Source organism: Colius striatus, chromosome 1 (assembly GCF_028858725.1).
Source record: "Colius striatus isolate bColStr4 chromosome 1, bColStr4.1.hap1, whole genome shotgun sequence".
NCBI lineage: Eukaryota > Metazoa > Chordata > Aves > Coliiformes > Coliidae > Colius > Colius striatus.
In genome coordinates this window covers 28461426-28477952 of record NC_084759.1, presented here as the reverse complement: position 1 = coordinate 28477952, position 16527 = coordinate 28461426, and the positions used below count along the sequence as shown (strand labels likewise).

Genomic DNA, 16527 nt, shown 5'->3' with positions numbered 1-16527 from the left:
AAGATGGACCACTCCTGAAGTAGCTGGTACAGCTGTTGCATCTTTTCACTAATGTGAATGATGCAAATATGCTAACATTTTTTGTTATTTTATTTTTAATTAATTCAGCTCCTTACAATGTGGCAAAGAAAGGGACACTCCTGCATATTCATTCCAATCTATCAAAATCTAATACTGATAAGTCTTCACTGTCAAAAATGCTGTTCATTTGGTACCGTTATTCTCTCTTGAATGTGAGTAGTGGAAATGACCTGTTATGTTTTAGAATCTAACTTCAAGTTAATTTATTCTCTCCTGTTTTTAAACGCTAGAGTACGCATTCAAGCCCTGAACAGTCTGGGAGCGGGTCCTTTCAGCCACACCATAAAACTGAAAACAAAGCCTCTCCCCCCAGATCCACCTCGCCTGGAATGTGCTGCATACAGTTCTCAGACTCTCAAGCTGAAATGGGGAGAGGGAACTGCAAAAGCATTAACTGACTCCGTTCAGTACCACCTTCAAATGGAGGATAGAAACGGAAGGTTGGTTTTGGCATCGCTTTAATCTACTCTGTGTCGCTGTGGTCTGATGCTTGGGAGATGGCAGCAAAGGGCAAAATTCCGTATGCTGTGCTGAATTTACAAGACATAGGAAGTCGTCTCGTCTGGCAAGGCAAGAAGGGCTCTAGTGTTATGTGATGGAAGTACATGATTAAAAACTTAGAGTTTTTCATTTACAGTTCAATATAAAGAGTTTAAGGGAATGTTTCATACCAGCACACTCTTCTCTCTCCCTCATGTTTGGTTATTTTGTCAAAGTAGCAAGAGGCTAATGAGTCCTGTGGATTTGCTATACTTAATGTTGGAAGAGGTGAATTGTTTACTCTCTTTTGTCTTTGTATGCAATTATTTTTACTGGAAAAAAACCACATATAGTAGATATAATTACTTGGAGGGATCCCGTCTCTCGTGTTAAATTGGATTGTAAGCTGAGGTGGTACAGCAAGTGTTCTTGCCTAAATGGTAAAATGAACAGGACCACAACACTATGTACCATGTCTGAATCTGAATAGCTTTAGTTTGACAGTGAGACAAAATAGATTAACTCAGTGAAATTGCTCTGCTGTAAGGAGAAAAAGAAAGAAGACTCTTAACTGGAAAGAAATTCATTGTCATCTCCAAAGACTAGGTCGTGTGCAAGTACCATCTGCTTTACATTTCAAAGAAAATAAAAAGTCAAAGTAGATGATAAACCCTGCAAAAGAGTGCTTGTACTGTGCTTGTACTGTGTCCTGGGGTTACCAAAACTGAAAGTAAATGAGAGCTGCAAAGATCAGTCTATGCAAGAATTACAGCGTGAAGGAGAGTGGCCAGTGTACAAAGCTCTGAGAATGGGACTTGTTGTGCACTACAAGCATGACGGTGAGATCTGATGCAGATCTGAGTGAGCTTCATCAGTCACCCGTCTCCAACAATGAGGTACAGGAGCAGTCGCATCTATGACCCTTTCTTAGCTGGACTAAGAGAGAGTTGCAAAGGAGCAAAAAGCTAAAACCTAAGAACTTCTAAAAGGTAAAGATGTCAGGGAAGTAGATGGCCAAGAAAAAAAAAGCAGTGTACACAGCTCATTGAGAGAGAGAACTGCTGGCTTTTCTCATTGTTCCAAGTGTAGAAGGGTTTCTGAAAATAATGAGGACCATTTTTGCCAAGACACAAACTGTAGTACTCTTTGTGTAAAAAAGATTTTTATTTCAAAGACGAGAAATACAAACTTGGCCCTGGAAAAGGAGTTTATTGTTTTATAGGAATGCCAGAATGCCATTTAGCTCCAAAATAAATATTTCTGAGCTTCTCATAAGATTCTGAGAAATTATGGGAACAGATTTCAAGACAATGCTGTGGCTACTTCACAAGTCCTTTTCTGTGTTTAAAATAAGCTACTCTTTCCATTTCAGGTTTGTGTCCTTATACAGAGGACCATGTCATACATACAAAGTACAAAGGCTCAGTGAGTCGACGTCATACAAATTTTGTATTCAGGCGTGTAATGAAGCTGGTGAAGGTCCTCTTTCTCAAGAATATATTTTCACTACTCCCAAATGTGTTCCAGCTGCCTTGAAAGGTAAAAGTGCTTCTTTTTTTTTTCATTTAAGGATGGCAAACTGGTTTTGTATTGTATTGTATTTTGGGTATTTATAATGCTAAGCCCTTTTCCAAGTGCAGGTAGGGAGAGTAAGGGAATGCTCCTTTCATGTAATTACCTGAGGTCCAAAACATTTGCTCCAAAAATGAGAAACATGGGGTTCATGCATTCTTTGACATAAGAAGCTTTGTACTTGGAATCTTTGCTTACCAGGGGAGAGTGACCAGGCTGTTACAGTAATTTTAGGTGAAATTTTTTCCTAACATGTTTAGAATAATCATGGCAGGTTTGGGTTTTGGTTTGAGGTCTTTTTGTTAGTATGATACACATCTGCAGCCACCAAAATGTACTTGTTTTCTCTCTGGATGATACCTAAACCAGCAATAGAGACCTGTGCAAACTGTTACTTCCAGAAAACATTATAGAAAGGATGCATTTCAATCTGAATCTTTTGTTTCTCTGAGACAAAACAGCAGATAGAATACAGAATTGTACATGTCATTAGAATACAACTTTAAGTAATGAGGAAAGCAGAGGAAGCTGTAACCTTTGGGTTTTCTTCCTTCAGCACCAAGGATAGAGAGAATAAATGATCACACTTGTGAAATCACGTGGGAGGTTCTGCAGCCCATGAAGGGTGATCCAGTTATCTACTGTCTCCAGGTGATGGTGGGCAAAGACTCGGAATTCAAACAGGTATGATGTGTTTAAGTTGTTACACTTTTCTTCAGTTAGTATTGGTGATAATTGGTTTAGACTAAAGATTATTGTATTCCGATATGGTTTTAGTCACCATGCTAACTTTTTGTTACTAAGTAATAGAAGATAGTATGTCCTAAAATTATTGTCATAGAGAAAAAGAGACATAAGTAATAATTATACTGCAGTAATTTGCAGCCTCTGGGTTACATCCTCTCAGTGGTGCACAATGGAGACTTAGGAGGAAAAGACCGGGGTCTTTGCATCAAGAGCTGTTTGAAGGCAGTAAACAATATTTATAAAGCTTTGATGTTGACAAAGTCATACTTCTGTACAGAGAAGTGTGGATAGGAAAGACCTCCTACTTTCTTAAGGTAGGCATGCAGTTTAGGGAAACTTTTAATATAACCCGGTGATTAGCTTTTTATCATAGGACCATTTCTGTAGCAGGGCATGCTGTAATGACAAGGGTCCAGCAGTTGAGAGTGTGCTTTAATTTCAGGTTTGATTATCCGAAGATGCAGTTTGAAACGCCAGCTACATACTAGGTTGCATTTAAAAGAGGATATACAGTGCTAATTTTGCTTTTGTATAAACTGCCTGATAATTGACATGAAATTAGGCTTGGAAACACTGTTTCACACTATTAAGCAAGGAGTTTTCCTTCCAGAAAGGAAACACAATTAATTCTGATATAATCTTGTTATGTAATTAATATTGAGTAAGTTTTGCCTGTGCTTTGGTAGATTATAGGCCTTCATATTTTCATAATTGATAACTTTTAGTGCAGTGCTATGTCTGTGTTCATTTGTTACATTTTTCGGTAAAAGATGAACCATAATCCAAGGTGCTCATTGTCTTGCCATTTGAATATTCTTTATTGTAAATTTAAAATCTTAAAATGCAACATTAAGTATGTAAGGAAGGTGGATCAGTATTGGTTCTAAACACAGGGTCAAATCATACTTTGATTAGCAATGTGCATTGCCAAATGAACTGCACAAGAAAATAAAAGTTCCACTTTAAGCCTGAAAATAACAAAGTAGACTTAAGAGTGTGGTTCCTTTTGCCTCTCCAGAACAGTTTAGTTCAATAAATTAAAATGAGGAGAATAGTTTTAAAAAATTGAAAGTCGAGAAGTAAACACTGTGGAAACAGCCCTTATGGTGCTTGGACATGATGGTGACAATTTTCTTTGACGTGGACAAAAATTAAACTGCCTGAAAGTCCACTCCTAGCTGTTTACTGCTGTCTCCGTGCCAGAACTTCACTCTCCTCTCCTCTCTCCCTGATCCGTCAGCTGAGTTGTTCATGTCGTTGCTCCTTACATGCTTCAGATAATCTGCTGTTTGAACTGTGTACATCAGTGAGGCTCTTAAAGGGGTTAGGAAGCAACCCTATCAATACAACAGCCAAACACGTTTGAGGGGAAGGCAACTTCTGGCAAGGCCCTGGGGACCAGCAGCTCAGGACAGTAACCCAGCTGGCATAGCTGCAGCTAGAGTAGGATGTGTGTGTGACCTGTTTGCTTGCTACCAAATTCACAACACAAATCAGCAGAATTTTGAGGAAGCTGCAGTTCTAATGACCTGCCCTGTCTCAGCTGCGTGACTGTCAGAGGATTTTCTAAGTCTGTGACTAGCCATAGGCAGAGAAATTGCTCGCCAAACAACAAAATCAGAAGGGATTTCCTACTTCTTTCATTGAATGGTTGGTAGTTTGCATTTGGGAAACACTGTCTTAACAGTATGATAACTGCAGGGAAAAACTTCTGCATGATGTGGTACTTCTTTATCCTGCTTCTGATTGATAATAAACTAACCATGAGCCAGCAACGTGCCTTCGTGGCCAAGAAGGCCAATGGCATCCTGGGATGCATCAAGAAGAGTGTGGCCAGCAGGTCAAGGAAGGTTCTTCTCCCCCTCTACTCTGAACTGGTGAGGCCTCATCTGGAGTCCTGTGTCCAGTCCTGGGCTCCTCAGCTCAAGAGGGACAGGGAAGTGCTGGAGAGAGTCCAGCACAGGGCCACCAAGATGATCAGGGGACTGGAACATCTCTCATACGAGGAAAGGCTGCGGGAACTGGGGCTGTTTAGTCTGGAGAAGAGGAGACTGAGGGGAGATCTGATTAACATTGATAAATATCTAAAGGGTGGGTATCAGGAGGTTGGGACATCCCTTTTTTCTATAGTAGCTAGTAATAGGATAAGGGGTAGTGGGATGAAGCTGGAACACAAAAAGTTCCACTTAAACATAAGAAAAAACTATTTCCCTGTTCAGGTGAGGGAGCCCTGGCACAGGCTGCCCAGAGGGGTTGTGGAGTCTCCTTCCTTGGAGGTCTTCAGGACCCGCCTGGACATATTCCTATGCGACCTGATCTAGGTGAACCTGATTCTGCAGGAGGGTTTGACTGGACGATCTCTAAAGGTCCCATTCCAACTCCTACCATTCTATGATTCTATGATTGAATAAAGTAAATCCAGATAAGGGCAGGGGAGGGGGGAAAAGGTGAAGGGGTTTAAAGAGAGAAATAAAATTGTACTGTGCCACCCACCCAATTACTCAGTATCCCATAAAGAGAAAATTGCACCTATATGGGGTTTTGTTGGCTTTTGCAGCACCTTTACATAGCTGCAAATTAATTAATATGAGAAACCAACATTTAGATTTCACTGAATTAGGCACTGCATGCTGAAGAGTTGGGAGCTCAGGTTAACCAGCCAACTGAGAGGCCCTTGGAGAACACCCTAACAATTCATCTGTGTCTTGAGATTTAATGAAATTACAGATCACAGAGAGGACACTTTATGACTTTCTCGATATAATGTTTATTGGGATAAATTATCATACTCTAAACTCACAATAGCTTAAACTACAACAAAATATGTTGTACTGGATTAGACTTAATGAAGTAGCTTGACAGGGAGTTAATTACAAATATTGTATATTATATCCCATGGGCTAGTATTTACACTGTAAGTGCTCACTAAAACACCTCAACACTGAGGCCTCTGACTGAGTTTATTTGGCATGTGCTCGTTGTGCTGTAAAAGCCCTTTGTTGTGAGATAACTGGTGGGTTGAGGTAAAGGCGATTTAATAGGTAAAGCAAAAGCCCCACACACCAGCAAAGCAAGGCATTCATTCCCCACTTCCCATGGGCAGGCAGGTGTTCAGCCATCCCCAGCACAGCCAAACGGCTCCTAATGAGGACTTGGGAAGACAAACATGATCAATCTGAATGTCCCTCCTTCCTTCTTCTTCCCCCAGCTTTCTATGCTGACATCCTATGGTATGGGATATCCTTTGGGTCAGTTTGGGTCAGCTGTCCCAGCTGTGTCCCCTCCTAGCACTTGTGCCTCCCCAGCTCACTCACTAGGGGATGGTATGAGAAGCAGAAAAGGCCTTGACCCTATGCAAGCACTGCTCAGCAGTAACTAAGACATCCCTGTGTTATCAACACTGTTTCCAATTCAAACCCAAAACACACTCCCATACCAGCTGCTGTGAAGAAAATTAACTCTGTCCCAGCCAAAACCAGCACACAGTTGTAGTTCTTTTCATGTTTTTCACTGAAAGAGACTCTCTGGCATTCAAACTGCGTTTATGGGCTTTTTGTCCGTTTTTCTTTGCATGGGTGAAAACACTGGTGAGGAATCATCCTTTTTTTGTCACCTTCCTCATAAACAAAACCATACAGTGAGAGATAAGTGTGTGTAGCATGTTTTTTGTTGCTGCATCATGTTTTTTTTCTTGATTGCCAGATCTATAAGGGTCCGGACTGGTCATTCCGATACACAGGCCTCCAGCTGAACTGTGAATACCGTTTCCGTGTGTGTGCCATTCGACAGTGCCAAGAGACAGTAGGACACCAGGACCTGATAGGCCCCTACAGTGCACCAGTGCTATTCATCTCTCAGAGGACTGAACCCCTGGCCAGCACCAACAAGGACACTGTGCAAACCACAAGGACACAATGGTCGCAGAGCGACCAAGTGTGTGCTGCTGTCATCCTTGCACTTTTTGCTATCTTTTCCATTCTGATTGCGGTTATCATTCAGTACTTCGTCATAAAGTGAAGAAAAGAGATTTATTTTAGAACGCTGCCCATTACTTTTTACTTTCTCATAATCTAAAAGTAATTCTGTTCTCTTGCTTTTACAAAAACAGGCATTTAGCACCGGCATTGGGACTGATGCAAACCTTTTCAGCCACTTTAAAAACGCTTACTGGTAGGTATAGGCTGACACGTGTTGCTAGAACGCAAGCCACAGAAATACAATCTCGTTTAACATGCCTTCTTGCAGTACAAACTCTCTATGGGGCAGGCAAGCAGTGTTGAATGGAAAGGGTTTGACCAGTAAACACGAATATGCAATGGTTTCCTGGCCCACCCTTGTAAGGGTTGCAACGGTAACAGGGAAGAATGTGTAGATCGCATTGAAAACTTAACACTAACAAACTTGTGCTGTATACAATATTAATCTGATGCTGTGAAAGCAATTTAGCGCTGTATTTCTACCTCCTCATTTGTCTTAACTATTTGGGAAGCAGGATTTATGCTGAAAAACAGAAGGGGCTTTTCTCAGGCAGCAAATAATAAAGTAGATGGAAGAGTATGCGTGAAGGAAGCTTCTTACCTGATAAATGTGGAGTTCTTCACTGCAAGTAGATGTTTTGGAAAGACTACGAGGATATGGCACAAGTGGTTTATATTACCCCCAGGATTTGATGTTTACTTATAAAAATGCCTCTTTTACTTCTTACAAATACAGAAGGGAGAGTGTGAGAGAACTCCTTAGACTTACTATTTAAACTGAAAACCCCATTTTCCGAAGTTGACCTTTGATTGAATGCAGTTCACACAGATGTCTGTGCCCTGTGATTTTGGCTAGTTAGTAGATTTTTTGAGATAAAATTCATGATTGAATTTTTGCTGTTTCCCCGACATTCACTTGCCATATCCACCAGAATCAAGCACTGCCTTTTTTTTTTTTTTCCGTTTTCTTTCTGTCTTTCTTTCTTTCCTTGGGGCACCAAATCAGAAGACGAAGTGTAGTAATTTGCACCAGAAAACTTAAAGCTGCTTTTTTCTTGAGATCCTAATGTTTAATGTAATGTCTCTTTGGATACTGTACCAAATTGTTGATTGCATGTAGTTAATGTTGCATTAGAGCACTTTGCAATTGCATAACTCATCAATGTTTTGTGAGCTTGCATTTGTGAGTTCTTGAATGACCAGACTGAATTTTATCAAGTATCCCATTGAACATCTTGCCTAGATGTCAATGACTGCCAGTGACACAAAGCTTGTAGTGAAACTATCCTTAAGAGAAACCCACAAAAACAACTTTGTCTCATCACACTTACGTTACTTGTTATACACTTTGTAATTATTAGCTCTTTTTAATTTATTTGAGTTACCAGATAGTGGATCATTAATGACTTCTAGTTGTGTTCAGTTTAGCATTTTTAATGGTATTAAACACTTCTGTCGGTCTTAATAATAATTAAAAAAAAAAGGAACCTCTGTCTTGTGCTTTGAAGATCTCTGAAGAATTTCTCTTATATTAGAACGGGCATGTATTGTAATTGTTTATACGTCCAATGATCTGTGCTGTAGAATAATGTTGCTGAGTTTCGTTTATTTTTTAAAAACAAACAAAAAAATGGAGAAGACCTTGGCCTCCACGTGGCGAGAACGATCTGACTTCAAAATGTACTGTATGTTTACATTTTATTTCCAATCTGTCATTTGTACGTATAGGCTGATACCTTCCCGCAGGATACCACGGTAACTGATGTTTTCTAGAACCTTCTTAAAAGTGCCATGTTTGGCAGTGCAAATGCGGTTGCGCGCAACAGCCCAGAGATTTCTTACGGTTGAATGTCTAAAACGGTAAGATTTGTTACTACAGTTAATCTGCAGTGACTTATGTTTTTCATAGTAAAATTCAAATGAGCTCCTATTTTTGATAGTCATTTAATAGTGTATTTGCCATTTGAGCCTCAGTGCGTATTACTGCATTGAAGACAGTTTTTAATGTAATCTTAATTTTACCTCATATACTGTACATTCCAAAAATAAATAAAAAAAATTAAAAAATAAAAACTCTAAACTTTTTAAAACGTTATAGATACACTACCAAACATATCACTTTACAATTGTACAACGTCGGACTCCATGAAGACGAACCTGTATAGTCTGATAGAAAATACATAAACTATGTAGCAAAGTACCTTTAAAAATCTGTGGAAAATAAAAGTATCATTCTTTTTTGCTGTTGTGGGTCAGTCCTGTTGGCGTGTAACGCTGCCCGTGAAGCGCCTTTTTTCTTTTCCTGGTGGCGGTGCCGCCGTTGCTGTTCGACAGCTGGGAGCGCGCTCCTCCCGGGGCGCTTTGAAGCGGGAGCTCCGCTGCCCTCGGAGCAGCTGGCGGTCGGGCGGCAGTCCCCGTGCCCCCCGGCAGGCCCCGGAGGCGGGCGGGAGCCCCGTGCCCCGCGGCAGGCCCCGGAGGCGGGCGGGAGCCCCGATGCCCCCCGGCAGGCCCCGGAGGCGGGCGGGAGCCCCGTGCCCCCCGGCAGGCCCCGGAGGCGGGCGGGAGCCCCGTGCCCCCCGGCAGGCCGGAGGCGGGCGGGAGCCCCGCTGCCCCCCGCGCGGCCGGAGGCGGGTCCCTTCAGGCGGCGGGATGGCGCTGCGGCGGCGGTGCGCGCGCCCCCTGAGGAGCGGCGGAGGAGGCTGAGGCGGCCGCGGCGCCTGGGCCGGAGCTGAGAGCCGGCAGCCGTGCTTGGTGCTGCCCAGGCAGGCGCTTGTCGCCGTCACAGTTGCTCACCATGGCCCCTCATGGTCGGCATGGGTGGGCAAGCTCTTGATGGTGCTGGTTGTTGCAACTGCAACATGAAAACCGTGGCCAAGCTCTGACTGGGCAGCGTAGCCATCTCGGACCTGCTCAAACTCCTGGGGCTGCGCTTCAGCCTCTGCTGCCTCTGCTGCTCTTGGCTCTAGGTTTTTGGGCAGCTGCTGTGCTGCCTCACCTCAATGACTGCTGCACCTATTCCACCATCCTCCACATCACTGCCCTCACCATGGAGCCATCTTGCATCCCCCTCAAGGCCAAGGTGGTTGTCACCAAGGACCAGGTAAAGACCATCATCAGCATCCTTCCTCCCTGCCAGCTCCTTCTTCTTCCTGGTTGGCATAGAGCAGCCCAACAACCATGCCAACTTCAGCCACACGTGCAAGCCCACCCGGTAGGCCATGGAGTGCAGCCTGCCAGCCACCATGTTTTGGGCCACCACCTCCTACTTCATTCTGCCCCTCACTTGCCTCAACATCCTCTATGGCTTCATCAGCCAGGAGCTGTGGTGGAGCAATGGCCTCCTGTGAGGCCCCAACGTGATTCTCTGAGATTGTCACCAACAGACAATGATTTTGAGTGAGTCCCTTCTCCATCCCAGCTATGGCTGGGGCCAGGACTGGGTTTGGTGGCCATGTCTGGGGCTGGGACAGGGGCTGAAGTACCCACCATTCCTGTACAGGGTATGGATACCACAGGGGAATATCCCAGCCTTGCCAACAAGCCCTCTAAGTGCTCCCAGGGGCTGCTGTGGCAGGGATTTGCTTGCTCCCAGCTGGCACTTCTCCTGCTGTGTTATTGCACTTACATCAACACGACTGCCTTCTGTAGGAATATATTTTTTCTAAATTTTACCATGGCAGAACTGCCTACAAAGTAGTCTGCAACTTCAGAAAAACTGCATTAGCATCAGTAGTCTCTTCCAGTGAGCAGCAACAACTCTGGGTAGCAAATTTCTGCTTCTGAAAAGTGAGTTTTATTTTCTTAGCAGTCTTTTATAGCTCTCGTAGGAGTAAACCCACTGGTCGATCAAGCAGACTGAAAAACAGCAGCTTAACCCTTATGAGATGTCTGCAAACAAATCACATAATACCAAAGCACATCTTACACGTGCTGATGCAGGATGCTGTTCATTTTTAGTTCATTTTCTGAGTCAAACATCCATTAACCTAGCATCGGGCCCTGGAAAGTTATAGCTCGCAGTCAATCCTTGGGGCTTTAAGGTTTGTAAATAGTAACTGATCTGAAAGAGAAAAAAATATGAAAGAAAAGGGAAAGCCAACTGATGGTTAATAAGCATAAAATAAAACATTCTGGTTAAATATTTTTTCTACCTTTAGCAAAGGTTTTACATGCTACTTCTACCAAGGATGTAATCAGATGGATGAAAATAGCATAGCACAAAGGAAATAAACTAATAATGCTGAGAGAGTACATTTTGCTAACTTATTTGAGGAAGGCATTTGATTTCGAGCAGGCACTGGGTTTTCCAACAGAAACACCCATGTCCACGATCTTAGAACCCACTGAAGCAGACCAATCCTCCCCCTTATCTGAAAGAGCCAGCAGCACTGTATGTGTGATTTATTTCAAGCATTAACTTGCTTTGGCTATATGCCTTTTTTTAAGCTCTGAGGAACATGAAGAGCACTCCATAAATGATTATTTGCTTTACTTATGGGCACTTAAAAATATGGATGCAGTAATACCCTTATTTGTTTGTTCCTCATCTGCTCCCACTACATTGCCATGCAAAAGTGTATTTGTATTGTGCCAAAATGAGACAGACGACCATGAGAACAGTGACTCAAGATAGAGATCCATATAGTTAAATACCTGTCTCCAGCAGTAATTGTCTGGGGATATGTGTAGGAGCTTCCAAGGAAAAGAAATCAATAGACCAGCTGCACTGTAAGTCTTTACATTAACAACCACCCCAGTACAACAGTGTGAGCTCAGTGGGATCTTGTATGCCTGAGGGTCAGCCCTTAGGCTACGGTCATTTTCAGTGATGTGGAAATGTTAAAGAACAGCTCTGTAGCAAACAGAGCTGCTGTGCACTTCCACAAAAACACCTCACGCCAACTTGCATTTCCATATCACACACAGCATTACAGACGTTGCCCAGGGGAATCTTTGCTGTCCTGATGTTGTTATACAGATGTCCCACCACTGTTGGTTGTTCAAATATTTCTCAGCAAACCCATCTCAGACTTTACCTGAAAGATTTTAGCAGTTTTAATCCAAAGATAAACAATTGGACTCGATGATGTTCCTGTTTTCATGGGTTTCCAGCAATTTAAATGCCTTTATTTCTACATATCATTCAAAAATCAGTCACTTAAAATTTAGTTTGCAGGATGGCTGAAAGGTTAACTCACTCTTTAACTATCACAAGTGTTATTTTGTCTGTGCCCGTGGTGGTTCTGGCCTTTGCAATTTGATGGTTGCTTTTCCACATTGGCGGGATCATATGTATAAAAACCCAGGACATCAGGGTGATGCTGTCCTCCCAGTACTTAAATATGTTAGCTCTGAAGCTCTTCTACCTGAGCACATCCATCAGCCCTATCCTCCACAACCTCATCAGGAGCTGCTGTTGCCACAGTGAGCTGCAGAAAGGACTCTCACAGTGACAAAGGACGTTGGTGGCCCCACAGAGACCAGCGCTAGCACAAAACATGAGTACGGCAGTAGCTTCCGAGACTGCAGCCCCCGCTTTTCCAAGAGCTGCCTTCCAAGGAAGGGAACTTTCTTTTTCACAGAAACGATGGCCCATCAGGCCATGTGGTATTTTGTAACCATCTAGTATTTTGAAATGCCTGAGGTTTTGCTGACACAGCGAGGAGGGACCACAACGTAGTGAGAACAATGTGGAACTTGTGCAAGAGAATAGGAAAAACTGGAGTAAGTTGCCAGTGAAACTGTGGTTTTCAGTTTATTACTTGTTGTTCATTACATGTGCCCTGTGCAATTTCTAGCATTTTCTAAAAACCATAACATCAGGGACTGCAAAAGAAGAGGGAGTTTGAGGTAGCAGCTTTTCTTGGGTGCAGCAATGTGTACAACTCCCAGATAGCCTTTGCCATTTCAAAATGGTTTTTATAAACAGGATTTTACAAACAGTTTTGCAAGGGGACAGATGCAAAAGAAATCCCTCACCACTTTGAACATCCTTAGGAGAAGGGGGCATACATTTTTAGTACTTGGTCTTGAAGTCTTGAAGAGGGTTTCCCTGGGCACTTTCACTGATGCTCTTCCCTTGGGAAAGCATCTCCTCTGCACAGCTGCCTCTCAGCTTAATCCTTTTGGTCTGACCCATGTCATCAAATAAGGTCTCTTATTTATACACTAGCAGCCAATTCCCTGTATCTGTAAGAGTCTGGATATTCCTGATCACTTCCTCATGACAGACCCATAGCGTTTGATAAACATTAGCAGTATACCTGCACTGTACCTCGTTCTGTACCGCACATGCAAATAATCTGCCAAGTTAACTCATCTTGCCAGAAGCAAGACCCATCCATCACCAAACGTGCTGGACTGCACCCAGGACTCACTGCTAGCTAACGCTGCAAGTCAAAAAATAAACCACTAATTTTGCTCCAAAGATTTTTAATACAAACTTAAACTATACCAGGTAGGAAGGAGGCTGGTTGTGAAGAAGAGCTAGAAGGAGTTGCAGTACCAGTTTCTCCAGGGGGCCATTGCACCTATGCCTTGTGCCTGTCACCTTCCTGGCTACTGCGATCTACATCTGGACCAGAACTGATGGAGTGGGACTGTGCCCACAGGAGCATCACTGGTGATATGTCCATGCTTGCCTTTGGTTATTTTTTAAACCTTGTTAATTAACGTCTGGTGCAAAAAAATATCAGTATCACTGATATTTTATATAAAAATGTTATTATAAAAAATATCACTGTATGCTGGAGCTTACTGCCCTGGGGTTTGCTGGCAGAATTTAACACCCAGCTCAGAGATCTCAAGGCAGTGGAGCTGAACCTGAGCCTTCTCTGGGTTTTAAATATCCTCCATTTAACAATCCATAGGTCTGAGACACTGAATAAAATAAACGTAATCACAGAAAAGAAACAAACCAACCCTAGCACACTGCACACACATGAAGCTTTCTTCTTCTATAGGCTTTATACTGGGAGAGAATAGTTGTCCACGGGGCTTGCCCTGAGGTGGTGTGTTGGGTTTGTATGGCAAAGATTTTTGGTAGCAGGGAACGGTCTGAAGTGGTGGCCCCTGTGAGAAACTGCTAAAAGCTCCACCCTCTCCAAGTCAGATCCACCTGTGGCCAAGACCAAGACAATTGGGTGCCTCTGTGAGCACTATTTAAGAAAGCAAAAAGATGGGGTGAAGGGAGGAGGTGGGTGGTGTTGTGTGAATGTTGAGGTCAGGTAGGAAGGAGTGGAGGCAGTGTGCCAGAGTAGACAACCCTCTGCATTCCATGGTGAGGTGGCAGATTGTTCCCCTGTTACCCATGGAGGGCAGTGGTAGAGCTGAGATCTGCCAGCTGCTTGTGGAGGAGCCTGTAGAGGGCCCTGGCTCTGTGGGAAAGCAGTGCTAGAGCTGTCAGTTTTTGGACTGCTGGTTATGGGAGGGACCCACACTGAGGCAGTTTGTGAGGACTGTATGGGAAAGACTTGCATGGAGGATGTTTGTGAAGAACTATATCCTGTGGGGGGGGACTTCATGCTGGAGCAGAGTGAAGAGTCCTCATCCCTAGAGGGACGGAAGGAGCTTTAGAGGTCATTTGTGAGGGGCTGACCACAGCCCCCATTCCCTGTGTGGGGAGAGGAGGGAGCATATAGCTGAGTCCAGGAAGAAGGAAGGGGTGGGGAAAGGTGTTGCTTGCTTTGGTTTTTGTGGTTTTTGTGTTTGAGGGTTTTTTAATCTAGTTGTATTTCTCATCATCTGTTTTGTTTCTGGCTTTGATTTTGTTTTTCCCTGAGTCTGTTTTGCTTGTGACCATAATTGGTGAGTGATCCCTCCTTGTCATGACCCATGAAGCCCATCCCACTATTGAGTGGGATGAGTGAGTGAGTGTGTGGTGCATTGCTGCTGGATGGGCTTAAACCGCTACAGTTGGGCTGCTCTTGCTGGGGGTTGGGGAGAGGTGTCATTAAAAGGTTATATTATCATGAAAGAACAGCTGGTATTTTGTATTTATTTGGGCAAGTTATTTTTAACAGTCATCTTTGTAGTTGTATGTAGACTGATGGGGAAAAAAAGGCTGTTGTACTGATAGGTGTCCATGGTGCTCTCTTCTGTGTGCTTGTAACCTACTGGTAAAAGCTTTTCCTCTATTGCTGGCTACTACATTGTCCTGGCAGGTAAACACTTCCCCAGCAGCAATCATGTAGGTACCAGGAGCATGAGGTGTGAGGGGAGGAGGCAGGGAAATGTGCCGGTGGGATGCTGCACTGATTCCCCTGCTCCCTCATGCAGAGAGCCCTGACACCCCTCTGCTCTCTAAGCATGCTGGGTGCCCAGGTCAGGGCCCTGCACAGGTTCCTCATGCCTGGGACCCTCTCTTGCTGCTCACAAGCTGCTCAAGGGGTGACAGTGTTTCTGGGGAGAGCTTCAGGCATGGGCTGCTCCTGCTCAGTCTCAGATCCTGTGGCAGAAGGCTTCTCCTCCCACTGGCAGGCTTGAGGAAACTTTCTGGTGTTTTGGGAAGGGCATGTGTATCACTGTTACAAATATCCCTTTTGTATGTGGAGAAGATTAACACACCAATCAGATTTTTGGCTGGAGCAGAGTTAGTTCTCTTTGCCGTAGCTGGTATGGGGCTGTGTTTTGGATTTGTGCTGGAAACAGTAGTGATAACGGAGATGTTTTTGCTGTTGCTGAAAGTGCTTGCACAGAATCAAGGCTTTTTCTGCTTCTCACCCCACCAGTGAGTGGGCTGGAGGTACACAAGAATTTGGGACAGCTGATCCCAACTGATATACAGGATATCCCATACCACAGGACATCATGCTCAGCATGTAAAGCTGGGGGAAGAAGGAAGAGGGGGACATTCAGAGTGATTGTTTGTCTTCCAAGTCCCTGTTACATGTGATGGAGCCCAGCTGTGCTGAGGATAGCTGAACACCTGCCTGCCCATGGGAAGGGGGAATGAATTCCTTGCTTTGCTTGTGTGCATGGCTTTTGCTTTACTATGAAACTGTCTTTCTCTCAACCCATGAGTTTTCTCACTTTTCCCCTGCTAATTTTCACCCCCATCCCACTGCATGTGGGAACTGACTGAGCATCTGTGTGGTGCTTAGTTATTGTCTGGGGTCAAACCACAACAGTTCTTCTTGGTGCCCAACGTGGGGCTTATGGAGTTCCAGATAACAACAGATTTGATTGGTATTTATCAGATGGAATTTATAGCTGTTATTGCTGTTCAGCCATTAACCAGCAGGCTCCTGTGCTTGCCTTACTTATTAGAGTCTTGTGCTTGTTAGTGGCTGCTTTTGCTTTCGGTGCTCGCTGTGCTGCTGTAGTGCTTATCATCCCACTCTGCTGTGCCTGGGCACGTGTTGATAACAGCAGTGGCAATGTGCCTGGGCTGGCAGACGGCCAGGGCATTGCTCATGGTTCTGTGCTGCTGCACTGGACAGGCTGGACCTCCTGTGTGAACTTGAGTCCATGCAGGAGCAAGACAGCTTAAAGCATCTGTGACTGTGGATCAGTCCACACCAGAGCAGGTACATCTTGAAGTATCTATGGCCATGGTTACCTCTGAAGGGACTGTGGCCCAAGGATAAGTCCACAGTGGAGAAAGTAAACCTTGAAGCATGTGAGGCTGTGGATAAGAACATGCTGCAGCAGGTATACCTTGAAGCATCAG

The 16527-nt window shown here is 43.9% G+C and overlaps 2 protein-coding genes across 6 annotated transcripts in view; both read left to right on the top strand.

The window, feature by feature from the left end:
• FNDC3A (fibronectin type III domain containing 3A) overlaps nucleotides 1–9095 on the top strand; it is a 120944-nt gene extending 111849 nt beyond the window's left edge. For all 5 annotated transcript variants that reach the window (XM_061994572.1, XM_061994578.1, XM_061994563.1 and 2 more), the window contains 4 exons: nucleotides 312–521; nucleotides 1934–2100; nucleotides 2690–2817; nucleotides 6583–9095. In XM_061994572.1, coding sequence (XP_061850556.1) covers nucleotides 312–521; nucleotides 1934–2100; nucleotides 2690–2817; nucleotides 6583–6897 — 820 coding nt within the window. In that variant the 3' untranslated portion in view covers nucleotides 6898–9095. The remainder of the gene's footprint in view (nucleotides 1–311; nucleotides 522–1933; nucleotides 2101–2689; nucleotides 2818–6582) is intronic.
• A 644-nt stretch (nucleotides 9096–9739) lies between these two features.
• Nucleotides 9740–12483, top strand: MLNR (motilin receptor; the record flags this gene model as incomplete). Its single annotated transcript, XM_010208518.2, is given in 5 exon segments — nucleotides 9740–9848; nucleotides 9851–9980; nucleotides 9982–10200; nucleotides 12073–12260; nucleotides 12263–12483. Coding segments are annotated over 5 exon segments (867 nt in total), but the record flags the coding sequence as incomplete, so codon positions are not given.
• Between the last annotated feature and the right edge of the window lie 4044 nt (nucleotides 12484–16527).